This window comes from Hypomesus nipponensis, chromosome 10 (genome assembly GCF_054491055.1).
Source record: "Hypomesus nipponensis isolate SF chromosome 10, ASM5449105v1, whole genome shotgun sequence".
In the NCBI taxonomy this organism is placed as follows: domain Eukaryota; kingdom Metazoa; phylum Chordata; class Actinopteri; order Osmeriformes; family Osmeridae; genus Hypomesus; species Hypomesus nipponensis.
In genome coordinates, this window is record NC_140370.1 from 6,413,833 (window position 1) to 6,441,698 (window position 27,866).

General features: G+C 48.9%; 4 protein-coding genes across 5 annotated transcripts in view; 1 reads left to right on the plus strand and 3 right to left on the minus strand.

Annotated features, from left to right (window-relative positions):
- Positions 1 to 33: 33 nt before the first annotated feature.
- Positions 34 to 5,394, minus strand: LOC146271086 (phosphoglucomutase-1-like). Its single transcript, XM_084707698.1, has 11 exons — positions 4,670 to 5,394; positions 3,933 to 4,095; positions 3,548 to 3,694; positions 3,212 to 3,337; positions 2,270 to 2,460; positions 1,935 to 2,089; positions 1,459 to 1,574; positions 1,214 to 1,349; positions 851 to 1,034; positions 584 to 718; positions 34 to 500 (listed from the first exon to the last, which is right to left on the minus strand). The coding sequence occupies exons 1-11, from the start codon at positions 4,925 to 4,927 to the stop codon at positions 411 to 413; spliced, it is 1,701 nt and encodes a 566-aa protein (XP_084563824.1). The 5' UTR covers positions 4,928 to 5,394; the 3' UTR covers positions 34 to 410.
- Positions 5,395 to 5,791: 397 nt separating this feature from the next.
- Positions 5,792 to 8,910, minus strand: LOC146271087 (angiopoietin-related protein 3-like). Of its 2 annotated transcripts, XM_084707699.1 has the most exons (7): positions 8,338 to 8,910; positions 8,058 to 8,168; positions 7,848 to 7,971; positions 7,476 to 7,589; positions 7,137 to 7,229; positions 6,697 to 6,969; positions 5,792 to 6,563 (listed from the first exon to the last, which is right to left on the minus strand). In XM_084707699.1, exons 1-7 carry the CDS (start codon positions 8,845 to 8,847, stop codon positions 6,361 to 6,363), a joined length of 1,428 nt encoding a protein of 475 aa, XP_084563825.1. In that variant the 5' UTR covers positions 8,848 to 8,910; the 3' UTR covers positions 5,792 to 6,360. The 2 variants fall into 2 exon arrangements, with proteins under 2 accessions (XP_084563825.1, XP_084563826.1); XM_084707700.1 differs by lacking the exon at positions 8,058 to 8,168.
- Positions 8,911 to 12,633: 3,723 nt separating this feature from the next.
- LOC146271088 (KN motif and ankyrin repeat domain-containing protein 4-like) lies at positions 12,634 to 22,960 on the plus strand. Its single transcript, XM_084707697.1, is given in 11 exon segments — positions 12,634 to 13,348; positions 17,023 to 17,103; positions 17,251 to 18,086; positions 18,089 to 18,800; positions 19,637 to 19,742; positions 19,939 to 20,256; positions 20,378 to 20,462; positions 20,577 to 20,796; positions 20,948 to 21,090; positions 21,183 to 21,383; positions 22,116 to 22,960. Coding segments are annotated over 10 exon segments (2,730 nt in total). The 5' UTR covers positions 12,634 to 13,348; positions 17,023 to 17,087; the 3' UTR covers positions 22,209 to 22,960.
- Positions 22,961 to 27,038: 4,078 nt separating this feature from the next.
- The window catches only part of LOC146271089 (low-density lipoprotein receptor-related protein 8-like), a 44,244-nt gene continuing 43,416 nt past the window's right edge, over positions 27,039 to 27,866 (minus strand). The window contains exon 18 of the mRNA XM_084707564.1: positions 27,039 to 27,382. Within this exon, the coding sequence (XP_084563690.1) occupies positions 27,039 to 27,382 (344 nt within the window). The remainder of the gene's footprint in view (positions 27,383 to 27,866) is intronic.

Here is a 27,866-nt window from a genome sequence, read left to right on the forward strand (position 1 = left end):
TCTCGATGGTTTAGTCGGCATTCATAACATTCATTTTAAATACAAAAATATTTTTTATTTAATTCCTTGAACCGTGCCGCCATGTGACCCGTCAAATCAGGCTTCACGGGCAACAGTCCAATCGCAAAAATAAGAAAGAGAAAACACGCATTACAGACACCAAAAGCACATCAAATCGCATTAGCCTATCACATCTGTTGGATAATTTTAGAACATACATGAGTATTTGTATACTAAGAAATACTTTTATGAAGGTTGACATTAACTGACTAAAAAGATTCAGAATTTCAGCAATGCACAATACCAACCAACAAAAAAACATTTTATTTATATTACAATATTCCACTTGAATGAACATTGGTATTAATTTAAAATGAGATACATAAAAATAAAAAAAACGATTTAGGGACTTATGTGATGACTGATGGGCCACTGCGACCTGTTCGGTTGTGAAGCTGTGAAATCTTCAGAGCAATCGTAACCAGGGAAGCCAGCATCGCCTGTCCCAGACACACACAATTGACATTGAGCCAAAGAGTAAATAAACAGAATCACCAAACGGTTTCTGCAGCAAATATATTACCTGTGGGTCTTGGAAGATCTTGTCAGGGTCTGTCTCATAGCCATCGATGTAGATGCGGACTGTTGCCCCAGTGCTACCTGTTCCACTGAGTCTGTAGATGATTCTGGAGCCATCACAGAATATTATTCGAAGGCCCTGCAGTGTACATGATGAATTTTATATTACAGTGTATTCATCCCACACAATTACAACTAGAAGCTTTTATCCAATCAAGCACCAGGGCCAGACACTTCATGACATCATCCCCAGTGCCACATGTGACCTCACTTGGTTTCTGGAGATGGTCCCATCCACTGGGTCGCTGTACTCAAAGTTGTCAGCTCTTTCCACCTGGTAGACCCTCTCCCCGACCGCAAACCTTTGGCCTGCAAAGGACTTGTTCACTATGAACATCTCCAGATCCTCCATCATCTCACAGGCTGCATCAATGTCTACTTCCTCATAGTCATACCTGTCCATAGGAAATGACGGAAACAATAGCAAGAATGAATCTAGGGAGAATTATATCTATGTAATCTGTCATTTAATTAATCTTGATACTGGGATCAACCTGGACACGACACAAAGAACGTGTAATAGTTCAAACTGGCCACCAGAGGTCAGAAGAGGCTTGTCAGTGCTCACGCAAACCTTGTGTAGAAGTTCCTGCCAAACTTTTGCCAGTGTTCCCTCATGATGTCCTCCACACTCTGTCTCCTGGTGGCTAGGATGGACAGCCATGCCAGCACGGCCCAAAGTCCATCCTTTTCACGGATATGATCAGAGCCTGACATGGAAGAAATGTAGATTGGGTTTGAGTGGCAATGTTGTTTTGGCAATCTCACCCTCTAAGTAGGAAATTGTACTCTTGGCATCTTCACTCACTGATGAGATACCTGTGCCGAAACTCTCCTCTCCGCACAGGGACAGTCTGCCTGCATCCATCAGGTTCCCAAAGAACTTCCACCCAGTGGGAGTCTCATACAGCTCAATCTTGGTTGCCTTGGCCACTCTAAAGGAAAAACCAGGAGAATTTGAGACAAGTTGTGCTCCCCGTCATTTCAATGAATGATTCCAAAGAACCAATTACTTTTTTGATAGGCAAATGCTTTTTTATGGGCATTGCAGGTTTTCTTTTACAAATATCTATTTTGGACTTTTACCACTTGATAGTTATGGAGAGAGAGGAAAGGCAGGGAGAGAGACAAAGGATGACATGCAGGAAATGGCCAGGGCTGGAATCAAATATGGCCCCTGCGGTAAGGCCTTAGCCCCTGTAGTACACTCTCTACCCTGTGAGCAACCAGAGCTGGTCCTCTAGTCCTACTGACACGGATACTGTTGCCAGGGCGATGCCAAGCTAAGGCCTCACCTGTCTAAGGCTGTGCTGGTAGGCATGCTGCGGGCATAGCCCCTCACTCCTGAGAGTTGGAAGTAGGGGATGCTGAAGATGTTGGCAGCGATGACAGCCACAGAGTCAGAGGGGTTGACGAAAAAGCCATGCTTACCAAGGATCATGTTTCGGTCCTGGACAGCCAGCACAGCGGGCAAGAAGAAAGGAGGGGTTCAACTGGGGTTCAACTGCAAACCAAAGCCTTCACTAGATGTGACTGCATATGAGACATCCCGCAGCAAATGGCTCCATTGGATTGCTTCACTTCTATCAGAATGGTTGTCTAAGGTGGAAGTGCACAAAGAGGTCCATACCCCGTCACCATCAAACGCAGCTCCAAAGTCGTACTGCCCACCCCTCATGGTGTCCATCAGCTCTGCAGCGTGGGTGAGGTTGGGGTCCGGGTACTGACCCCCAAAATCCTCCAGAGGAACACAGTTCATGGCTGAGTTGGTGGGGCATCCCAGCTCTTCACACAGTATCCTCTTCACATAAGGGCCGAGCGCTGAGGACGGATGAGTGGGAAGGAAGAGAAGGAGTCAAACAGAGAGAAGAAAACAAGTATATCAAATACCTGAAACAGATTTTGTATTGGACTGCCAAAGAGCTCTATTACATGTTTGGACCATCATTCAATTAAATTCAAATGTTTTGACGATAGTATGAATAACTGTTAACATGACTTAGTTGACCTCCTGATGGCTCAAAGCCAGATGAGTGGCGACCTCATTTTGAAGATGGGCTGTGGAACTTAGTTAGATTGAAATTCATGCCCAAGATCCTCTTCTATGTGGCGCTCTAGGTAGACATGCCTTCCTGGGGGTGGGGGCTGTGGGGGGGGGGGGGCTGCTGTGGGGGGGGGGGCTGCTGTGGGGGGGGGGCGCTGTGGGGGGGGGGGCTGTGGTTTCAGTGTTGTCACAGGGGGCTCCTTTGAACCTCCCCACACTGCCCACAAACAGCGTGCGTGTAGAAACTTCATACTCCTCAGAGGGAAAACTGTTTCTGTAACACCCTCCTGCTCTCTCCTGAAAGACTGGATCAGATATCAAATGGTTGGATCCAACAGCTGAGAACTCAGCCCGGCTTCCTATCCTAACACACTCTGCTTATCTTCATCCTGACACCAGCTGACTGATTGTGGCTCTGACCAGGGTATCAGGTAACATAGTAATGTCTGTTGAAACAACATGACAATACAAAGGCCAGGTTTATGGCTTTCAACTTTTCTCGTTCATTATGTTTCAGATTGTTCTCACCTCCATGCATGGCGTCTAGACGGATCTTGATGGGGTTTTCCCCGGACAACATCTCCTTCAGCGCAGCAAAGTCAAAGATGTTCCTTACCATGTTGGCATAGGATTCTACAGAGTCCACTATTTCCACTGTGGAGGGCCATCAAGATAATCAGATCCCCATGTATTAACCAATGTATGTCAGCACACAGTGTACACATACAATCTTAAAGAGTAAATATTGTTGAATTCAAGTTAAGAAGTGAAGTGTGAAAAATGATGTAACTGTTCCTTAACCGTGTAGTAGTAATACAGCATAATTTGTATTTGGGTTGTGGGTTGCCTGGTGTTTGTGCTCACCTGTGAAAGGTTTGAACTTGTTCTCCAGGTCAAACATCTGTTTACCCAGAGTTGCCAAGTCCACTCTCAGCTCTGGGCAGATGGCAAACTCCTCTATGGTTCGACTGAGCTGAAAGATTTTGTTTGTGACTGTCTCTTGGGCTGGGCCTGAGCAGAACATGAAGTCAAACAACCTTAAAATGTAAACATCAATGTTCATTCTGTGTTGCAAACAGAGGCTTAGCCTTTCACCTAGAGTCCTAGTTTGCCCTCAAATGTGTCACTTATTAGGATAACTGTCAATAACTCATACTGGAAAACCTCGTCCTGCTTGTCTCGTTAAAGCTGTTGTGCTCTTGGCAGACTAGCAAAGCTGTTCCTGTTTCCTCCTTAGAGGTTTCAGTACCTCCATTGGATGTGTTGAACTTGATGCCAAAGTCTCCATCAGGACCCCCAGGGTTGTGACTGGCAGTAAGGACTATGCCACCAATAGCCTTGTACTTCCTGATGACACAGGAGACAGCTGGCGTCGACATGATCCCATGGTGACCAATCACCAGACGGCCAACCTGGCAAATGTCACAGATGCCTGTGTTTACAATAAATTTGAAACCTTTTTTTTCCTTGGCCATTGGGTCTAGAATGGACCCTGTTTTGTTAATGAGAGTTGTGCATCCTCGACCAAAAAGTGTGCGTGGCTTTTTAATGGACTTCCAACCTAAAAATACCCCTCATCTTTGAATGCAACAGAGGCTCTCTAATTTAAGAGCGGGTACCTCAGGGAGCACCTAAGTACTGGCAATGGCACAACAAAGGCAGTCTAATTCACATCTATTTCAAGACTGGTAGCTCCTATGGGACATATATCTATATCTTTCAATGCCTCTTATTGACTTAATATACTGCTACTGTATTGAGGTCTGGCAAATGCAATGAAATGCATTCACATGTATGATTATGTTTTCAAATTCGAACCCAATTATCTTTAGCCTCGGTCCATTGCTAGCTACATAGTTTGCATGCCCTGGCTTGGCCACATCGCTGCACACATGAAGACTAAGAGCAGGTGGCTGAAGCCAGGTGACACGGACACACAGCAGGCCACATGGCAGGTGACAGGTTACAGCGACAGGTGACACTGACCCCGTTCGCAGCTGCCATCTGCACAATAACACCGATGGCGGTTCGGTTGAAGTAGCGTCCATCTCCCCCCACCACCATGGTGGACCCCTGGCGGTCGCGCAGGTCAATGGAGGAAAATATGCTCTGGATGAAGTTGTGAAGGTAGTTCCTCTTGGACTGGAAAACGAAGACCTTCCTTCTGAGGCCGCTGTTGCCTGGCCTCTGGTCTGGGTACGGGGCAGTGGGGAGCGTCAGAACCTGCAGTGGGCTGTCATCCATCGCTCCAGAGGGCGTCCAAACCCAAACTAAGGAAAAAGAAGAAGGGGGAACCAGTCGTGGTGGGAGAGGAGCCTGCCTGTTGGACAGTCGCAGCCACGCCCAACATTTCCCACACGCTTGGAACAGGGGGAGAGACGAGGCCTAAAATAACCAGCCAGTCTAACGTGAGTGCCGAGGCAGGCGGTACAGTAACTGAAGACGCTCCTTTGCACATGTGCAGGGAGATCACTGTCAAGGCTGCGGCCCGCCCCGTGGGGCTCCTCTGGGAGGCAGGGGAGGGGAGGGCTGGGCAGGGGGGAGGCCCATTTCAACCACTAGGTCCTGCAGGGTGTCTCCCATACACTTGTGTAATTATGAGGGGCTTGAGAGGAGTGGCGGGGTCTACCTCGACAAAGTTCATTACTGCCCTCTAGGGGTTGATTTTGTGCTGACTGCGCAAACTGTGGAGTGAAGAGTTGGTGATTTCTCTTTTTTTCATCCATCTATCAACTTGACTGAAGATGTCAACTGTTGCATCAGGGATTGTTGCCATTTTAGTTCCAGAGTGGATGTTTCAGGGTCAAGGCTGAGGCAGTGATGACCAGACAGAAGGGCATTCATGTGTTTACCAACCTGGGCCAGCCAATCACAGAACCCATAACAGGTATTAAAGAGACACCCATTCCAAAAGGGTTATTCACACGTAACAGTTAAAAAAACAAAACAGGCATAGTTTAAACAGATCCTGTTTTGACCCAGGTAACAAAAAAAATGCATTTAGACCGATGATTGGCCTCACCAATTGTTTCAACATGTTCCTTTGGGGAAAGTGCACAGACATTTAGCTGGGTAAACAATTGTATAATCAAGTAATCTGGGAACAAATTAACCAGTGATATAAATATGATTTATTTGTCAGACCTGTAAAAATGGGATGTGTAACAAAAATACAGTATGTACAGTAAAGATGTGTGGATATATATGGTGTTAGTCAATGTGACTCAGTAAAATCCTGGTAGAGACTGTCACACAGACAGACCAGCTCTCCCCTCTTCAGTCATGGTTTTATATACAGCTTGAAATACAGCGTGTGTATGTATGCATGCCGCAATACTGAGGCCTTACTATTCCGTTAAATGCAAGTTTTGATATTTGTTCCACCTCATTTTGGTGTTTGTTGTATCTTATTTGTCTCTCTAATCACTTATTTTGTGACTTTTCTCTAATAACTTTAGTTTAAGTACTAGTCAGTCACTTTATGAGTAAGACCCTGTGGTTCAGAAAAACTCCCCTTTAGATTCAGCGACCTATTCAATGCCCCTCTGGTTAACTAGGCAGGACCTCACAGTACGATGCAAAACACGTAACCCTGCTACTGTGCTTAGAGCCATTGCCAGAGGTTACCAAAGATAGGTGTACATTTTGTTTGTTTTTCGAGTTTTTCATGAGTCCTTTCAGAGGAAGTTGCCCGAGTGTGTTTCAGAGGCGGGGGTGGCGATGGGGATGATGGAGATCTGTGTGGACATGAGGGAGTAGGAGGCCCTGTGGCTGGGCCTCCAGTGGATCCCCCTCCTGCGCTCCAGGCGACCCTTGGGCCTCACGTGGACGTACCTTCCGTTCAGGTTGGTGTCTCCACAGGCATCGAACCACCAACCTCCTGGGGGGACAAACAAACGACATGGACGATAAGGACGTGAAGGACCCTGGAACTCGCAGTAAAACCTTTAGACTGAGTCATGTGGAGCTCTCGAAAGGACGTTACACTCGGCCTCCAGCCTCGTGGGCTCTACCTGTGTAGTCGTAGGCGCAGTTGGAGCCCTCGTCCTTGTCGTGGTCTCGGTCCTTGGTGGAGAACATCATTCCGCTGTGGTTGGTCATGGCGTCGGGCAGATCCCCGGACGCGTGCGCCAGGTGGATGGTGTAGTGGCTGTCGGGACCCTCCAGGGAGAGGGTGTACTGGATGTGGCGTTTGCCCTGTTTCCAGTCCTCCAGCTGGATGTGGAGGAGGGAGTCTCCCTGAGCAGCCAGCGCATGGATCCTTCTCAGGCCCAGCCAGAACTCCCCTGGAGCACATGGCGCAAGGCTCACACCTCGACACGCTCACCGGGTGAACATGCTCCACTCAAACACACACACATACTTGGACAGACTTTGATTGGCCTAGGTTGGAATGCATCCGCCCTGTGACAGTTCCCTGCGGACCCTGCGCTGCCATGACGACGTGATTTACCATGGATGTCTCCGAATCCGTTTTCGTACATCTCCCACGTCTGATCAAAATTCACAGATCCGTCCTTCCTCCTCTGGATCACTGTTGCTCCTTCTAGAAGAGGTCGAGAGAACACATCTTAGTCCTCGTTCATTTGACATGTTTGACATTTTTATCCGAAGCCACACAGTGAACATGACAATAATGGATAAGGAGTGCGTAGTTCTGTCAGTATTCAGGTGGTCAGAGTCAAGGCGGTATTTACTAGTTTACATGGCGATGTGATGTAAACTGTATGTGCAATCTAACGTCAGCAGATTTCAAAGGGAACAACAATGCTGTCTGGGATGATTGTCTGACCTTCGGACATATCGCAATAGACCATGAAGGGCTCTGATTCGTTGGGCTTGATGGGATACACTCCGCTGTTCCTTTCTCCCCTGCGAAACACCTCGGTGCAGTCTGAGGGGAGGCCTGAGACACACACAGTTTTGAATTTATTTTTATTTGACCTGGCAAGTCCATTAAGAACACATGCTTAATTACAATAACGGTTTAGCAAGAGACAAAAGATCTAATGTGTGGACAGGGATTGGGAAATGTAAATGCAAACTTTGATAGCACCCAACAAGGACGGGAATCCCAGTATGGCTCGTAATGAGTGACTGATTGATTTATTGAGTCGCGAGACTGACAAGCCAACTGAGATTAAGCCATCGTGGAAAGTTTTACCGTCCTGGTCCAAGTTGCTGCTGGTAGAGTTGCTGGTCAGATATGCGGGCAGTGTGGGCGTCACCGAGCTGAAGAAGTCAGCTGGTCTGTCCAAGGTCTCCTGGACGTGGGTGTTGTAGCGGAGCTAGAGGTGGGAAAGATGGAACATCAGCGAGTTCACATTTGCTCGAGTGAAACCCGAGTGGCTTTCACAGGGGTGAGCTGTCCTACCTTCTCCTCTAGGTTGTTGATTTTGCTCTGCTGGTGGTTGAGCTGGTCACTCTGCTCCCTGACAGCCTTCAGGAGCTCAGTGATGCTCCTCTCCTGAGTGTGGATCACCTCCTAGAGAGTCACACGTCACATTTCCCCCCCCCGTTGGACTCGAGAATCTCAGAGATTTTCCTCTTCAAACCCTTTTCCCCATCTCCCAAAGCCTGACAAAACCTCGACACTAAAACCCGAAAGCCAGCTGCGGACCAGAGGCCGTCCCCGTCGCCACTTATGAACCTACCTTGAGGGTATAGATCTCAGCCAGCTGCTCCGCAGGGACCATGACAAGGGACAAGCCGCTCAGCTTCTCCTCCAGCCCCCCCACCTTGCTCTGAAGCTGGCCTCTCTCCTGCAGGATGCTATCCACCTTGTGGCTGATCTCCAGGGACAAGCTCCTGATCTCCTCATTATTGGCCTTCAGAACCACCGTGGTCTTCTTCAGCTCCTCCTCCTCCTCCTTGATCTCGCTGGCCAGCACCGACAGCTGGTAGAAGGAGCGGTCGAAGATGTTGAGCTTCTGGAGGATGTCGTTGATCTGACCTTTGGTCTTCTGGACGAACTCGCGGAGGCTCTGGCCCAGCTGGAGGAGGCCGTTAGCCAGGAGACGGACGTCGTCCAGAGCCGCGAAGGCAGAGCGGGTTTCTTCAGGATCCTGCGGTTGCGGAGGCTCCTGAGCTTTGCCTCCCTTGCCACAGCGGACAGGGGTCCAAGCAGCTAGGAGGACAAACAAGAGTGTTAGCGCAAGCTTCATGATGTTATTTCTCTGTCTGTGTGCCGGTGCTTTCGCTAGCCTGCTGGGGTCCTTTTTCCCTGGGTGCAAAGAACGTCACAAGACACGGAGGCAGGACTTTATATAGCATACAGCCCAGACCAAAGTCAATGATTGACTTTCACCCTCTGGCCGAGTTTTCAACCAGGTGATGAAAGAGGAGCCTGAGTTTGAGTGTCCCAAAGTCTGTTTTCTAACTAGTTTGATTGTTGTTTTCTGTATTGTCAGACAGTCGTTTTGGTGTTCAAATAATTCAGTTTCATTCTAAATTCTGAATTCTTTTTCAGTGGTTTGAAAAGATAATGCTATGATGTCATGTATCGGAATGTGCATCCCTGATATTCAGGTGTGGAGTGGCAGTGACCTTTACCAATGTGGCAGTTATTTCTCTGCCCTGTGATGCTACTAAGAACTTATGCCGGGGGGAGTACAGGAAAACACAGTCAGCACTCCCATTCAAAAACAACACAACACAATTCAAGCTCCTGAATAATGGCAACAAAGAATAATTTCTGGTTTGACTTTTTCTTCACTTTGCCTGTGAACATCCATGTAAAGTAGAGATTAGCAAGGAGGCCGTTTCAAATGACCTTTGGTAACCTGTGGTCCATCTACGTATACGTTTGCTTCCCAGTGACGTAAACATACTGCATAGTTATTTAATAGGTTGTACCAGTTTACCATTCCTATCGATTTGGAAGCAGGACTTACTCTGCATTTTCTGTGTTTTGTGTATTTTTCCATCTGAGAGATCTGTTATGTCATGGGAAGTAAACATAGACATGGAAACATTGGACCAGACTTCAAGAACCGTGGGAGTATGTTTCATCATATAGATTTGTAACTTCTGTTCATACTGTTACAAGGTAAGCATTGAAAGTATAATTCTAACAAATTCTAAGTTTTGGAGCTTTTCATAGAGACAGATGCATTACTGTCAGTTATTATAAGCCAATCAAAGTCATCATGTTGTTCGAAATCCAAATTGTGTATGTATGTATGTATGTATGTATGTATGTATGTATGTATGTATGTTTGTATGAGTTGAGCTCATGATCTTCTGTTGGTCCTTTTGAGGCAACATGCCCGACCGCTTCTATCAGACATGTAAACTCCATGTACCCCAGCACACATTACTGGGCGGATGACCTCCCAGGGTATCCTCCTGTTAAACATTAACCACCCATAGGATTGGTCCACATCAAAGCCAAATGTGTGGACACAGCAAACACAGTCCTCACCCCTGGCCAGGATCAGCACAGGGCTGTAGATTTGGCGATGGGTATGTACTGTATGCATATTTTTGTGTCTGTGTGGAGGGTCAAGACTTACAGCTAGTCAACAGGATTTTGCAAACCTAGTGCCCTAGATTCACTTAGGTCACCTAAAAAAAGATAACCAGATATCGAGCCTTTGTGTTGACGAGTAAAACTTCATCTGACTCCCCAGGAAGGAAAATAAACATTCTGTGGAACACTGATAACAGTCTATCAGTTACTGGGTTCCCTTCCACTGGATTGCTTTCCTGTACATGTGGGCAGCATTGCCTGATACTAAACAAGTCAAACAGTTTTAACGGACAGGAGCGTATCTAGGAGTTTGTCAGGTCATGTCAGCCAAACCAAACTGAAGCCATTGTGGGTTGGCAGTCAGGCATGGGTCCCCGTTAAAGGGCCCATGCACTGTCCTTGCACAGCCCGGAAAACCTTGTTTAGCCTGTGTCTGTCTGAAAATAACATTTGTGGAGCACCAGAACAATATGGTCTGTCTAGCACATTAGGTCTACATTTATGATCATAGTTAGTCAAGACAAATCCCCCCGGGCACTTCAGGAATTTGTAAGGGGACATGTTGTAGATGGAGCACTGAGTCATCCAGTCACTGGGGAAATACTATTTTGTTGGTCTCTGTGTTCCATCACTGGCAACTTCATTCACAGAATATCCCGGATTGCGCAACATAAACGTCAAACACACAAAAGAGTGAGAGAGTGAGAGAGTGAGAGAGAGTTACCTGACCTTACTCCTGACGTCAAGGCTTGAATTGGACATTACACCGGACAATGGACTTTATTGACTGTATTCAAGTGTTGATTATTCCATGACAGCAAGTAAAATACTTATTTTCTGTCTGAAAGTACCCCAACCACCAGGAAATGTTTAATATTCCAAATTATAAAATTTTCCGAAGGAAAGTTTTGTATCTTACTTCACATTCTTCTCATAACACAACCAAAAATGTTTAATTCACACATAATCATGAATGGTTTCATTCCATTTCATGACAAGAGCATATAGTATAGCATGGTGGAACAAACCATTAAAAAATAAGTATTTTGTCATTCAATGTTCCCTAAATGTCTTAAACCCATCCTTAACCTGAGGTAAAAGTCTTATGATGATATATTCCACACGTAGGGATTCAGAAGGACCAAGCTACAGCATTCAGTCTGGATGACATTGACCTTAGACAGACACAGTTTGATTGTCCCTTCTGACAGGTGGGTCTGTGATTGGTTTTTGATGTTACAAGATGCCAGATGTTGGGGGTCTGTGAACTTTGGGCCAAGGGGGTGTCTTCCAGGCTGATAACACACTGTCACAGGTCCATCATGCAGCAAACATACGCGCAAACAACCTTTTATTGGCTCCGTTACATAATACAAAGTGGAGTCCATAGTCACTTTAGCTCATTCTTGTTTGCACGGAACACAGAAAACAATCATTGGCAATTATTCAGTTTCACCCGAATAATGTAATGCGTTTCGTTTACTATATGTCATATAATAGTAATAAATAGTCAATACTGCCTATGTGTGCTTACCCTAATAATTTAAGACCATACGAAGACAGACACATGATTCCATCTTCCCATCATAAAATATATTGTTTTTTTTAATTATAGTACATTTCATTAATGAATGATGTATTATTGGCATTATTTAAACCCCAATGTAGTAATACTTTATGTGGCATTGGGTCTCACCCTCCCTCCACACCTCCAAGCCACCCTAAAACTACCTCCTCCCACCCCAGGTGAATGTCTAGATTGGCCCCTGTGTGCTTTAGAAATCACCCCAGTCGTCTTGCAGCAGCATTTGCAATGGTCATGTGATGACCCTGTATTGCCACCAGGTGACAGGCTTGGCCCATACAGTGTGCACCATGAGATACAGAACAAGTTCAGTCTGTGAAGCTTCACAATGAGAATGTACGCAAACAACACAACATAAATGACCTGTTTGAAACCAAATTTACACCCTTTCTTTCCCCTAGAACATATATTTGAAGCCAAAAATCTGCTGCTGTCCTGCCAGGACCAACTTTGAAGGTCTGAGGTTTCTGTTCAGTTCAGAAAATGTGGTCAGTCCGTCAGCAGCGCTTAAGTCCAATAAAGACTCTATTTTTTTCTCCCGGAGTTAAACCACAATCCCTTGTGGAGTCAGTGGTCTGCCTGTGTAATGGAAAAGAAGCATTTCTCACTAATTCCTTTTCCATTCGTGTTCTGAACATGGCAAAAGTGAAATGTTATGACTGCAGCTCTTTGCAGAATGACTCTTTGTATTTTTGTTTAATTGCACAAGAATAGCCACCAGAGTAAATAAACTGTGTACAGTAGGTGTGCTTTCCTGATAATATAAAGACATTCAAATATAAGTAATAATAGTAATAATATGCTGGACTCTTTCTCTTGGCTTGTGACACCCCCTTCCCACCGCACACACTCCAGCCTCCATGAATCATGATCACCCTGTCATCCAGTAGCTCAGGAAAACAGGGACGGGCTGGCTTTCGTACCAAAGGGACCCCGCTGGCTGGGGGAGCTGTAGCTGTGTGCGTCCGACTGTCTCCGGCAGAATCTCCCCCGACAAGGAGAGGACAGTGGCTCAGAGAGCTGGAAGAGGAAGGTAAAGGAGAAAGGGGATCCATGAAGAATGAGAGGCATGTCCTGAGAGAGTTGACCCCTGGGCATCGACCGCACTCTCTGCCCTCCTTGCTATTTCCTTGATTATAGTGGACGGTCGGACACCACATAACACGGGATAAAGTTTCGGTGCGTGTGCGTGTGTGGGGGGCACATAGTTAACCTCCTGTGCCGTGCCCTCCCACCCTTGCAGGGGGCTCCTTCTGGAAACGCTCCCACAGTGAGCAGGGCTTTCGGGTGAGCGACCGTCCACAGCTCTGACAGGCCACACCCCCTCCACACTCTCATTGGACGGCGTCGAAAAACAGGGGTGTGGCCGCTGTCTGTGGGCACCCACTGGCCACGTCACTGGGCAGGAGGAGGTGGGGGCGTGTCCACAAACCCCTCCCCGTCCCTTGCTCTTTACACGCAACAACACAGCGTGTGTTATGAGAGGATTCTACACTGGCATCCAGGGAAGAGGCACCCCTAGTCTCACTGACGATACCCCCCCAGCTCAGGACTCCCTCACCCCCCAGGACCAGGCAGAGGACATACCAACCAAGGACCCATATTAACGGTAGGGATCTGTTGATGTTATTGTAGGAATGCTCCGTTGATATTATTGTACTCTCCAGGTAGGAAGGGTTTTTGGTAAGGATTATACAACTTGAAAGGGCTGCTCACTGAAGGCTGGGAGGACTCAGATATTGTGGGCTGGTGCTGATATATGATTAGATGGCGGGTTGCCAGACTAATGGGAGCAGGAAGACATTTTTAATCCATCAAGATAAATGTAATTACGTTTTTTAAATTGTACATCAATCACATCTGTAATCTTGACAGTCACGCTCACCGTATCTCTCTCTCGCACAGACACACACGCACATTCTATTTTAGCCAAGCCATGGCCATGCTGCGCTCAGTGTGTGAAGTCCCTGGCAGCTGTTTCATACTATGCTTTGGGGTTTTGGCCTTGCTCCTGGTCCTGTACATGAACAGTGAGCCATCATGGGCCACCAATGTGACCTTGCTCTGTACAGAACGTGCTGAAAAGTATCCAGGGTGATCAGAGCACTTCTCATTCCCTGGACAGAGAACACACAGAACACAGAGAGAACGCTGCAGAACCAGAGGGAGCCCCACTGAATGGACAACATGTGAAAACAAGAGAAAGCGATTGAGGCAGAATAAGACAGTGGTGGGGTTGGGGGGAGCTGGCTTCAGTACTGCAAACCAGCCCCGGCCAGAAGACAAGGAATGGAGTTATGTGCTGGAAAAACCACACAGTCTGACTGGCCAAAGCGGAGGAGCACAATATTCATTCTTTTTTTCCGAGAACAGAACACACACCGAGAGAGAGAGGAAGAGAGAGGGAGAGAGAGTGGAGGAGGAGGAATGCAAAGAAATGAGACCGAAAGGTCATCTTACTACTTTGTGCAGAAGCTAGTGATGCCGATCAGACTGGTCTGACCCACTGGCAATTTGGAGAGAGAACAGGTGGACGAAGTTTTGACTGACTAAGGCATCTGTCCCTATTCCAAAGCCCTAACTCTGTAACACTCGTAGCCAGGGCATCAACACTGCACCTTTATAGCATTACATTACATTTAGTCATTTAGCAGACGCCCTTATCCTGAGCGACTTACAGTAAGTACAGGGACATTCCCCCGAGGCAAGTAGGATGAAGTGCCTTGCCCAGGGACACAACGTCATTCGGTCGGGAATTGAACCGGCAACCTTCTGATTAATAGCCCGATTCCCTAACCGTTCAGCCATCTGACTCTTAATGACTCATACATGGAAACAGGGAGTATGTGTGCTGGTTGCAGATCTGCCCCTCCATCTTAACCAGCATCTTCAGTGGGATAGCCTTCTCCATCAGAACCTTCCGGTGTTTTGACATAGCTTCCTAGGGAGGAGGCTGCTTCAACAGTGTCATAAGTTGAAATTAGATTTGCGGTTTTTCAGAAGAAAAAAAAGGCTGTGGATGGAGATGTTTTGATTGCAAGGTTTGCAATGATGCACTGTGGGAGCGAGGTTATGTGAGGGGGGGTGCACGTTTCTCCACAGACCCGGGTGGTGGGCAGAAGCAGGAGGAGTCTGAGGCCCCAGGATGAAGGGAAAATGCCTGTTGGAAAAAGGGATTCTTTTTTTCCAGCAGGCAAGATCTTTGAAAAATATGCCCAGGATTTAAGGTGGATCAGAGAAGAGCTTTGATGTTGGAAACAGCAGAACATTTGAACAGAATGAAAGTAAAGTGCTTGGAAGTACTGGCGCTTGGTGTGAGACGGGTCTATTCAGGGAAACTGAGTGTACCATGTTTCTGCTCTAGGCTGTGGCCATTCTAACCTGTGCAATGAGAGTTTCGGGAGTTTGGCACTGGATAGTCAACACAGTTTGTATTGTGCTACATAGTTTACCTTGTGGTGGAACTGTGGAGTATTAATCTATTTCTGTGTGCGTGTTTGTGTTTGAGAGGAGCTTGCCTTAATATACTTCGCTGACATCACACGACAGTAATGTTAAATCATATAGACAGCCACAGCGGCCAAGCTGAGGAGTGATTAACCAATCTCTTAGCACTCCCTGCCTGCCTTATGGCGAGGCCGGGGATTGGCTGAAACTCCCAACAGCAGCAGCTGCTGTTGTATTGCTAATTAGTTTCACGAGAAAGAACATTCAACTGTACAGTCCGGCAAAGCTAAAGGACAATGCAGGATAGGAAACTAAGCCTGGAAGGCTATAGAACTCAGACTAATTAGGATGATATACATTTCTCTAAGGTGTCACTGTTTATTTGTCTTCTCAAGGCAGTGCTGTTACTACACTCACTGTTACCAGAGCGAACACAAGTGTCCCTGGCTTTGCTACCCATCTCAGGCCTGCTGGCTAGGCTTAGCCAGGACAGGTGCTGAAAGACTCTTTTCAATCTCCCGAAAAAAAAGCAGAACAATGGCTCCGAGTGGGCTTTTCTGTTTGGCTAACTGGCAAGAGAGAGAAAGCACAGGGCTAGAGGAGTGTTTCAGGAGTACATATAAGGATGTATACTGTGCAAATTCACGTACAGTACAGTATGTTTGTGCATACCATCCAGCGACACATCCTCGGTATTCTAAGTACAGGTTGTATATAAGGTGGAGAGGTCTGCATGGTTGTATGCACGGCATGAGGTGTTCAAGGTAGCTGTGTACAGTATGTGTGCAGTATGTGTGCGTGTCGCGGGGCCTCGGTGTAAACGGTTAGTGAGCACGCCTGTTGCTGCTCATATCAGTGTGTGAGAGTGGCCTCATTCCCAGCCGGGCTGTTAGCTGGTGTTTGTCTGTTGACTGCATAGCTGACATTGTTTGGGGCTGTGGCTGTGGCCCGGGGCCTGCAGTGTTTTCCAAAGGACAGGACACCGCCACCAAGCCCAGTGGTCAGGACGGAGAGGATAAGGCGGAGGTACTGTGGTGGCAAATTGTTGTGGGTCTGTGTCATTCGACTAGTCAAGATGGAGGTTTCAACACAATTTATTTAGTTTGTACACATTTTAAGACAATTTCCACGACGGAAAGAGAGCAGAGGGTTGCAAGGTAAAAGCAGGCTGGAAAGGTTGTGAGGAGAGAAGAGAGAGGAGGAGGCCTAGAAAAGACCTGAAGGAGTTTTATGAGAGTGCCGTGGGAGGCAGAGAGAGAAGGACTGAGAGAGTTGGAACAATGGTCGCCTGTATTCCTGTATGTAGGAGTGTGTTTGGTTCCACGGACCATGGTGACTGGTCCCAACAGTCTGGGAGTTATTTTCAGGTCTCTGCACGGACGGCAGGGCTATAATCAAGAGAACATCAGGGCAGCCGCTGAGCCCTGCTGGCCTGGAGGACTCTGGGAATGAGGGATGAAAGGAAGAGTGCGTTTGGAAGAGAGGGAGATGGATAGAGAGAAGGAAACCCAGACAGAGAGAGAAAGAGAGAGACAGAGACGCAGAGAGAGGAAGGAACAGGCAGTGACGGAAAATGCTTGAGCGAATGTGACTGTCAAGTTAATTAGCTGTCCCCTCATGATAAGAAGGGAATCATCATTTGGAAATACCAGGGTGGAGCCACAAGTTCATATTCATACCAACACCACAACCACACTGAGGCCTTAACACAGAAATGATGTTTAGATAGTTCACAGAAAGTTCCTTAATGACCACTTCCTGATTTTATGTTTTTTTTAAATCCAGCCTAGTGCCTGACCAGTGATTTCAAGGCATCTCTCTCTATTGTCTCCACAGATAGCAGGTAGCCATAACCAGATCATGTGACAACAAACACAGCTAACAACTGAAAGCTGTAAAGGATGGACAAACCAAATGGTAAAGGTCTCTCTGAGACAACAACATGGTTCAATGTTGGCATTTACATATATACAGTATATTTCTTTACATACATTTGCCACATCTTGACAATAACCATATTCCGTATTAGCAGAAGCTGCTACTTAAACCCTGATGTTTCCGTAGGAAACGGCTTATCCCCTACAGGTGCAGAGAATGGGCTGAAGGGGAAACCACCATACTCTGTAGAGACACCGTATGGCTTCCTTCTGGACCTGGACTTCCTCAAGTATGTGGACGACATCGAAAAGGGCAACACCATCAAGAGAGTCCACATCCAGCGGCGGAGCAGGGGCCCGAGGTCGAGTACTCTGCCCCGGTACCTCAGCCTCTCTGGGAACGGCTACCGGCCCAGCCCCTGGGGCTCCACTGGCGCTCTGGCCCCCAGGTCCCGCCTCCTGGAGGGCCAGCACGGCTACGGATCCTGCACCTTTGACGGAAGGTCGCCGGCCTTTCCGGGAGGGTTCACATCTCGGGCCGAAATGGAGGCCAGCATCAGGGCCTTCGATGAGCAGTCTCTGGGGGAGCACATCCGGCCTCACCTCCTCCGAGCCTCCAGCCTGCCTCTCACCGTGCACCTGAGGAAGGGCTCCGAGTCCACGGAGGACCCCGGCAGTCTGCGGAGCTCCCGAGACCACCTGGGAGGGAGGGACACGTCCTCCGAAGACATCTTCTACTGCCCGGAGCGCTCGTCGGACGGCGGCCCGCCAGGCCAGGACTTCTCGGGGACGCTGCGGCGCCTCAGCGAGGCCCTGGAGCGCGTGGGCGAGCTGGAGCTGGAGGTCCGGGTCATCCCTGAGCTCCGGGCTCAGATCTGCATCCTCCAGGAGGAGAGAGAGAGGCTCCGCCTGGGCCTGGCCCCCCGCCCCGGGCCCCGAACCTCGGCCAACGGCGCCAAAGACCCCCCCTACGCCACCTCGGACCTCAAAAGAGCCCGACAGGACAGTCAGAGCCTCGTGTTCCCCCCCGCGGCCACGACACGGCGGAAGGGGACGGGAACCCCAGCCACGAGTGGAGGACCAGCACGGACCTGGACGAGCTGCTGACGGTGACCTCTCTGCAGGCCAAGGTGGCGGTGCTGGAGCAGAAGCTCCACGAGAGCAGCCTGGAGCTGCAGAGGGCCAGGGCGCTGCTGGGGGAGCAGCTGGAGGAGAGGCGCAGGAAGGACGAGCGGCTGGAGCAGCTGACCCGGAACGCCGGGGTCTGGGTCCGAGCCGAGAGGGTGGCCGTGGACCAGGACGGGGAGGAGAGCTCCACAGGAGGACGCACCTCCGCAGCATCGCCGGACCGCGGCCCGTCCACCTCAGGCGGGTTGGACGAAGAAGCCCCGGCCTCCGCCGATTTGACCGACCCTAAAGATGGAGAGGAGCAACACGACGGCGTGGCTTCAGCCAACCGAAGGTCCATGGAAGTCCAGGCGACCGAAGCGTCAGAGGAGGCCCCACAGGGGGGCCCGGACCCCGAGGAGGCGGCCTTCCATGTGAGCAGGATCCAGCACCTCCTGGAACGGCAGTGGGTGCTCCTGTGCGGGGGGGGGGGACCAGGGAGGGGCGAGACCCCGGCACACCCCGACCCCAAGGTCACCTCGCTCCAGCAGGAGATGATGAGGCTGATCCACACGCTCTCCTCCTCCTACTCCGCAGGACACCCTGAGGGTGAAGCCTCGCGACATGGAGGTGCAGTACACTGTCTTCTCTCTGTCTGAGAAAACATGTTCAAAGTCTAAATGTGAATGTAAATACTGTTGCTGAAGGAGAGATGCACCACTCACAGAGATACAGGGGAATTGTCAAGGAAACGATTCCTCGGCTCGAGCGAAACCGACTTTTGCTGTCCTTCGCACTACTCATTAGAATTTCAATATAGTAATCTGACCCATCTATGAATGTTATTGAAATCCAGTTGTGCTGTTATTAGCACATTTCTTTCATAGCTAGGGGCTGCTCTTAATAAAACAGGAAAGACTTCAGGTCTGATTTGTAAGTCAATGCTGAAGAAGTCATTGCACACAAATTCCATTACCGTGTAACAGAAACCACATCTTTTTCGATTATCCTTGGCCAAATGGAAACCCACTATTTACTATTCAGTGTAAATTGATGGTTGTAGTTGGTTTGGCTTGATAGGTTTTTATTGATGATAGAGACTCCTCCTAGCCATTTGTATTTCATGGGGGAAATGTTCTTCTTTCCCTGATGGAATGTCCTGACTCAGCCCCTAGGAGACTCCAACCCAAACCACAACTTCCCTAACTCTAGCTAGAAAACAGGCCCTTTCATCATAATTACAAAGCTAACAAGAACAATTCTGAATCGTTGAAGCTCTCCCTCCCCAGTGCATTCAAAGACTAACTAACTCATTTCCCAAGATCTAGCTATGTGAGGGGACACAAAGTGGTTTATTTGTTGTTTCATGTGTTCACAGCAAACAGTTGGATTGTGTGACGTAGAATTGTGCTGTTCAAGTGTGTTCTCCCATAATATGGTTTCACCACTGTAGCTGTCTTAAATAGATGTCTCCACCATCTGTCTCCACATGGAAGCCCCTAAATCCATCATGAGGAGGAACGGAGGTGCCAGAACGTTCAAGAACCTGCACTTTGCTGCTGAGGACCAGGGGTTAGTAAACACCTCTGCCTTATTCACTTACTAACCTGTCTGTGGTTTACCCTAAATCCTCCCTCCGCAGTATGCGACAGTAGTATTTCTATTGCTAGTGGCTAGGGGAAAAGACAAACAAATTGTCTTTATGGGAGAATGGATGCAATGTTTCCACCCGTGTCCTTCGAGAGAGCCTCATTGTTTCCGTGTTTAGACGTGTAACAAACTGGAGCGAGGAGTCGGCCACTGGGGACTGTGAGAGGGAAAGCAGCCGTGGTGGACAGGGGGATGGTAGTCCAGCACGAGCTAGCCCTGAGGACAGCACACCAGACGTGGGGACAGAGGGGCCGGTGGGGGGAGCTGAGCCGGAGGCGCAGTCCGTTGGAGGGGTGGATCCAGAGAGGACAGCAGGAAGCGTGACTGTGGACGCTGGTCCTCCAGAGAACCCCTCCAGGACGGACACTGCAGACCCAGAGGAGGAGATGAGGACGGGGCCATGCTCCGACCCTGTCCCTGGACAACCTCCAGGCATGTAAGGGAATCAGGCCACAACCCTCATTAGCATTTTCTTTCTTTTTTTTAGCTCAGTTTCAGTCAGTAAATGTTTGTTTTTTGTAAATTGTACTCTCACGGGATTGAACTTGTCCCCATAGAGAGACTGTCAGCGGGGAGTTCATGGATGCCTGTCAGTTCCTGAACGACCACATGGACAACATGGACAACCCCAATGATGAGATGGTACGCACGAAAACTGGAAGAACGTTCTAGTCGCAAGGGAACTGTCGCTCACTGAGGCTTTGTAGCATCCAAATCACACTTTTGTTTTTTAAAAGGACACGTATTATTTTCCAGAGACAGGCACTTGTGGTGCTGTTCCAGAACTGGTTCAAGGTGGCAGCTGAGGAGGACTCCTCAGCCGCGAGGGTGGCTCTGAACCTGAGGGAAGTGAAGACGACGACACCTTCCCTGTTGCCCTTCCTGGTGAACCTGGCTGACGACAACAGCAACACCGCCCTTCACTACAGCGTGTCCCACTCCAACTACAGCATCGTCAGCCTGCTACTGGACACAGGTGAGTGTGTGAGAGACAACAGTGTGCGGGTCTGACTAAATAACAGAGGTGCTATACTGCTGTTTGCAGTACGCCGGATAAGGGATACAGTGCTAGATCCTCATTAACCATTCCATTCATGAATGTGTGTGCGTGTGGCATCTCCTCACAGGAGTGTGCGAGGTGAACCTCCAGAACAAGGCGGGCTACACGGCGGTGATGCTGGCCTCTCTGACGGCCCCCGACAGCCCCGCAGACTTGGAGGTGGTCCACCGGCTGATGGAGACGGCCGACGTCAACGCCCGCTCCAGCCAGGTTCCTCGCACGGCTCCGCCGCACGACGCGACGCCTTCGAGCCACGGAGCCACCCGGAAATAACCCACGGCCTTCTCCCTGTGTGTGACTAGGTGGGTCAGAGCGCGCTGTTTCTGGCCGTCCGACACGGCCGCGTGGTGATGGTGCGCCTGCTGCTGAGCTGCGGGGCCGACGCCAACGTCCAGGACCGCCAGGGCGTCACGGCGCTGATGTGCGCCAGCGAGCGGGGACACACGCACATCGCACGGCTGCTGCTGGACCGGGCCCACTGCGACGTCAGTCTCACAGACCGGGTAGGAACGCAGACCACACACGCACGCTCAGGGGTTAGCACGCACGGCCACCCACAGCTGAAACGAGAGGCTGTTCCGGTCAAGGTTCAAGTCCCCGACGGAAATCAGATCCTCATACCCCACCTAGTGGAAAAGGGCGAAAGTACACCCTGTGGGGTTAAAACTGGACTGAACAGACATGATGTTACAGTAACACGCTGGCAGGTTCTTTCTTCTCTCTCCAGTTATTAGTGTTTTGACTGAAAGAGCAGCTTAGGTCTTGATTGAAGTCTCGGGGAGGCCAGAATAGAGCTTTCTCCTCCGAGGATTAATCCGAGCCATTGTAGTAGAAACCTGACAGAGCTCTTCTGGGCTAATCCGCTAACACAGTCTTATCTCTGCTGAGGAGGCAGGCACAGGGGGGGGGAAGAGAAGGATGCAAATCCTTTACTCTGTCACATCTTCCTATAGAGTAGTGGAGCATAAGAGCATGACTGGTTCTGTTGAGGGCCTCCTGTCTTGCTGCAGACTAATTCAATCATGTCCCGGCCACTCGACAAAGGCCGTCATGCTTTTTTCCCTTTTGTGTCATGCTTCTTAACCGGACAGCTTTATCCAGGGGTAAGCTGTGTCACTGTCAAATGCCTAGGTGAAGCAGGACTTTGAGCAGCTTCGAGTTTCATACTATAGCCATACATGCCTTCATTTGAGTTTGGATCCACCATCAGTCTGTGTTTTTCTCTCCTTCTCCAGCGGGGGCGCACTGCTCTCTCCATCGCCCTGCAGGGCTCCCACGGCGACACGGCCGCTCTGCTGCAGGCCCACGCCAAGGCCAGGGGACTCTGATACACACACACACACTATCTCACACACACATCTACGTTTCGCTAGACACCTGGGAACAGACCAAACAGTGTCCTTGACATCTCAAATCCATAGCCTTCTTCTAGTGTACAACAATGAGTTTCCTGTTTGGATATTCATTATTGAACAGTAAACCATGCTGGGGGCTTCAGACATAGTTGGGAGCTTTAAGTGTAGATTAAAACATAAAGTGCTAGTGTAGACGTTATGGATGTGTGGGGCTGGGACTGTAGCTGGATGAATCACTGAATTGATTGCACAGATCAATGCTGTCAGCCTAGCCCTTCAGAGTCGCATTTAGTCAATGATTTTGCATTGTATTTCTGAGGTGCCAATGCTTATGAATACTCAAAGAATGTGTGTGTCGATGCTGCATGTTGGAAAAGCAGTTTATGTCTGGTAGCTTTATACACAGTGGGTGAATGTCATTATACAAACTGATACGTGAGGTCAATGTTCCTTGTCGTTTGCTCGGTTCTGTCAGTGGGAGCGTGTGTTTAACATGATGCTGTCACTGCAGCTCGTTTCCATGTCCTGTAAATGTGCTTTTCTGAACTTGACAAACGTATCAAATGTTGCATGCCAAAAACAGAGGGACACTTCCATGCCTTATCTTCTCCCGCATGGAGCCTGTCAGTGAACGTCTTATCACTCAGTATTCGTTACCCTTTCGATAAAGCAACATATCTGACATGTGGATGTTTCTTAATAAAATCAATGGTGTTTATAACTGATGAGGGGCATCCAACCTAAATGACCACGTTTGAATGTTGACCCGGAGCTTTCTGCAAACAGCACATGTAGAGCTGTAATTCTAACCAGTAGATGGCAGTGCTTGTCCACTGCTCTAAAATGACGAGGCGAGATTGAAAACTTGACTGCCTGTGTTTGATATCACTGATTTCTGGCAGCACTTTGTCTAGGATTAGATATAATCCCTCTGTAGTAAGCCATACATATATTACCGCTGTCCTCGATAGGATCCATCACAGAAGAGCACTTCCACACATTCAGATTCACCTGCTCTTCTCCTGGGCTGTGAAACCAACAGTCAGCCATAATAAAACAGTAGTTTTAGCAGCTTTCCTTCCTGAGCCGAGAGTGCGTGAGGGTTAGTGAGTGTTTGGATGTGTGTGTGTGTGTGTGCGAGGGGCCAGGCTGTTTCCTGCTGAGGGATGTGAGAGGTGGTGTAGGAGATAAGACGAGAGGGGCCAGGTGACTAGAGGCTGGGCTTTATCTCCATTGTGGCAAAGCCACGCATTTCCCCTGGGGTCTCCCCCGGGCTGCTGCCGACCCCCTGACCCCCATCCCCCCCCCCCACACACACACACACAACCACTCCCCCACGCCCACCCCTCCATAGAACTAGAGATGGAAAGAGAGTGATGAAGGACTCAGCACAAAATCCTATCACAGTATCGCACTCTAGATCTCATATAGTCTGAGACATATAACCACTACTATCAGATATACTGACACACTATGTCTAATAAACCCAGACAATGAAGTAGACCTGTTCAAGAATAACTGTCAAGTACACAGTGCAATACTGTATGCCTGTACAGCATACACAGCACCCTCAGGTTCACTAACTGATGCATTGCAGGTGTGTCGACCTCACATGTGTGTTGCACAGCGTAGCTGTGTGTGTTCAACAGAGGGGCTGCTGGGAGGTTCCCCATCATGGCTGTGTGAGGAAGGACTTGAAGACAAAGGGCCGACATGCATTCTAGAACGTCTGTGTCTTCATGACCATATGAGCAGATGAGGACCTGTCTATGTCGATGAGATGATGCTGGTTAAGGGGGATTTGTCCATATTGGATGGCACTCAAGTTGAGTCATGTTTGGGGGTCTTGTGACATAACTTGTTTTTATGACAAGGGAACCATAGTAACCGTAGCAGAACTTGTATGAAAATCCCTTTGTCTTTATGTTATTTACCTCAACATACATAATTTATGTCATAATATTGTCTGATATTGTAGGAATTTAATTGCTTTTTAAGTCAAAATAGCTACACTAGATTTTGAATTTCCATAATTTGAATTTTGGGGTAATTTTTGCTGACATTATTGCCCATTGACAGGTCACCATCTGAGTAAACTTAATCTTTGGCCCCGGCGCTGAAGCTAAAAATGGGCTTGTAAAATATATCTACTGTGTCATTTCCTTTCCTAATGTGGAAATGGAGTTATGATAATTGACTGAATTCACTCCACTTTTTCCATTGTGTCCTGTCTCCTGCCATGAGAGCTACAGTTCTGTTAGCCAGTCCTAATGTGATAGTGCACACACCTAAGGGTTGCCATGGTTTCCCCACTTAATAAATAACTGCTCGGAGGAGCAATTTTAAAGAAGACACAAACCTCCAAGAGATTTTTCACTCAAATTTTATATATCAATATATAGAGATATTCCAAAGAACAACGCAGTTAAATAAAAAGGTGTGACCTGTTTGGCATTCATAACACATTTTGTTGTTGCATGTACATGAGTTGTTTGACAAAATCTAAACATAATAGAAAAATAACAAAGACTAAACAAAGGCACACAAAAACGAATTCCAAATGTGTTCCGATAAACACTGAAAATGATGTAGTCATTTGAGTTATTGTTCCATTACTTCAAATGGAAATGTTGCAAAGCAATAATATAAAACATACATCTGTAATGAGGAGGTCATTGAGGGAAAACACATTGTTTTACGTATTCAATAAGAAAATTAATGAAGATTCTACAGAAATGGAATATCAAATGAAGCACGTCAAGAACATCACAAAACACTTTGGTGAATAATTTATATTTCTTACAATCGGGGAGTGCAGTGCTCTTTTATACAAATAAATTAATATACTGTCAACACTTTTAAGTTATCTAAAATCTTATGTACAGCTTCTCTTTTACATAATTGTATAATACATTATCAAAACTTTTTGCAATATGAAAACATTACAAATCAATGATTGAAAAAGCACCCTCGAAGCTTCTCAGCTCCCAAACGTGATCCCGTGCATTCTTTCTGACAAACAAACACACACACAAACAAACACACACAGGAAACACTCACTCCAGTCGCTCTCCCATGTAAATCACAACGGAACAGAAGGCATTCTGAGAGGGCTGTGCAACGGAGAGCGTATAAACTGTTTCCAATATGGCTGTGGGATGAATACAAACACTGACATGCATGAACACACACACACACCCAAACACACCCAAACACACACACATCCACACACCCAGAGCTCCCTTGGGTCACCAAAATCCTATTTCATCCCATCTTACCAGGAATTGTATTTCCCAAGCAGAGGGGACGGTGTTCATGACTGGACAAAAAGCGAGCGGACAAAAGACAGGCCCGTGATGGGAGACAGGAGGATCCGACCTGGCTCAGACGCACGGCGGCTCCCTCTCCCCTGAGACCGGGACACGTGACAGGCCTGCTTCAGTCAGCCCTCACCCCTCCCCACCCAGACCTCCACCCTCAGACACGGGCTGAGGAGGAGGTGCCGGGGTGGGGAGGCTAGCCTGCCTGTGAGCTGTCTGGGTGGCAGGCAGGCAGTGTGGGTGGGTGGGAGCTTAGAGGGCGAGGGATTCTGCATGTTGTTGTTGCCTTGCTGTTTGTGTTCTCTTGAGGATGAGATTCTCAGTACGGGAGCAGAGGGTCAGTGTGTGTGTGTGTGTGTGTGTGGGGGGGGGGGTTGGTGTATACTCTGTGTGTGTGAGTGTGTGTAGACTGTTTGTGTATACTCTGTCTGCACGTGTGTGTACTGTGTGGGTGTGGGTGAATGTTGTTTTGTATGTCTATGTGTTTGCTGATGAGGAAAGCAGTTGGTGGGGGGAAAAAATCCCCTAAATACAGATGACAAATTTACCAACCACATAGCCTGCAGCCTCCCCCCTCTCCCTCTCCCCCCTTCCAGCCCCTCGAAATCACCAACCAGCAGAGTTGAGTGGCTGAAGATGATTCTCCTCTGCAGATACGGCGCTCCAGCGCTCTCCTCCTCAGCGAGACTTCCTCACAGACAGCCTCCCGCCCACAGCTCCTTGGAACGAGCCAGCAATCTCAACTCCCTTCACCCCTCCATCCCCACGATGTTCAATAACGAAAAATACTCCAGTCTGAACCATGCATCCCCCCCCCCCCTACGCTCCAGAATACCACTCAGCCCCCCCCTCCCCCTTCCGAACGACATCTTCCATCTCTGTGGCTCACAGTCAGGTGAACCTATTCAGATTGTCCCACCAATGACCAAGGTGCTGCCCTAGTTCTCCTTCCTAAAACAACCCCCCAGAGAGGAAGGAAGTCCATCAGGGATAGCGATAAGACTAAATTTAAAACCTCAAGGACAAACCCAATTTCACCACCCCCCCCTCACAGACCCCCCCCCCCCCCCGTCCTGAGACGTGAGACAGATAGTTATATCTCACCCTTATGTAACAGATCAAAACAGATATGGAGCAGAGCTGGTACAGTATCTCCTCCTCTCCTGCACAGTGTCAAGGGGGGGAGATAAGAGAAACTCGACTAAGATACATCGGTAAAGAGTTTCAGAACAGAGTTAGGGATGAGAGTGGACTGCAACTCCCATACAGCATGGGGCCATGACGCAGGAACTGTCCAGCGTGCACCTGAATGGCTCGATGTGGTGATACGTCTGTCCGTCCTCCAGACCCGGCCGGAGGCAGCCCCCCGACCTCTCTGTGTGTGCGTGTGCCTACAGCAGGCGGCCATCTTCCCAAGGGGCGGCCACCTTGTCTATGACAGTCCCACCCCCACCCACCCACCCACCCCCTGGTCTCCCATTGGTCACTTGGCAGCACTGGAGAGCATGGGCTGCTCGGTGTACCAGTGGGTCCCCGGGTCCGGCATGCTGCCCCCCAGTGGCAGGGCGATGAACTGCGGGCAGGTGCTCCCTCCGCCGCCCACCACTCCCACCCCCACCCCGGGAGGGTACGGATGATGGTGCGCGTGGTGGCCCACGCCGTCCGTCCGGCCGATGTGGATCTCGTCCTCCTCGCCCTCGCCCGTGGTCTTGCGGTACACGGGGTTGTCGAAGTTCATGCTCTTGGTGGAGTTGCGGCGCCAGTTGCGCCACACCAGGTAGACGCCGCTGCAGACCAGGCCAAACACCACTGTGGCAACGATAGGGACTGCATGCGTTTAACACACAGCGGCAGGGGGGGGGGGGGGGAACAGGGCGGGGGCGTTAACGAATGCGAGCGAGAACCATGGAGATGACAGAAACAGAGAGGGGGGGTGGGGAGGGGGGGGCAGACATGCGAGGGACAGAGTAGAGGGGGTATGGGGGGGGTGGAAGGGGGGCGGGGTTGAGCGAGGCTGTTGTGTGTGGGGGGTGCCTTGGATGAAAGCACCTTCGCCTCGCTCGCGGGCAAACACGGAACAGGAACCACCCTTCTCTCCCCCCCTCCCTCACCCCCCCCCCCCCCCCCCCCGCGGTGACTCTATTACTGTAATGGCATGCGTGAAACAAGCCCTGTGCGCCGGACAGCGAGACTTCCACACACTTCAGCTACCAGCGGCGAGACTTTAATCAGGATTAGCTTCATGCTGGAATTAATGAGCCACACCTGCTCTGAATTCAGAGGATGAGAAGAGCGAGGTCACTTCCTTACG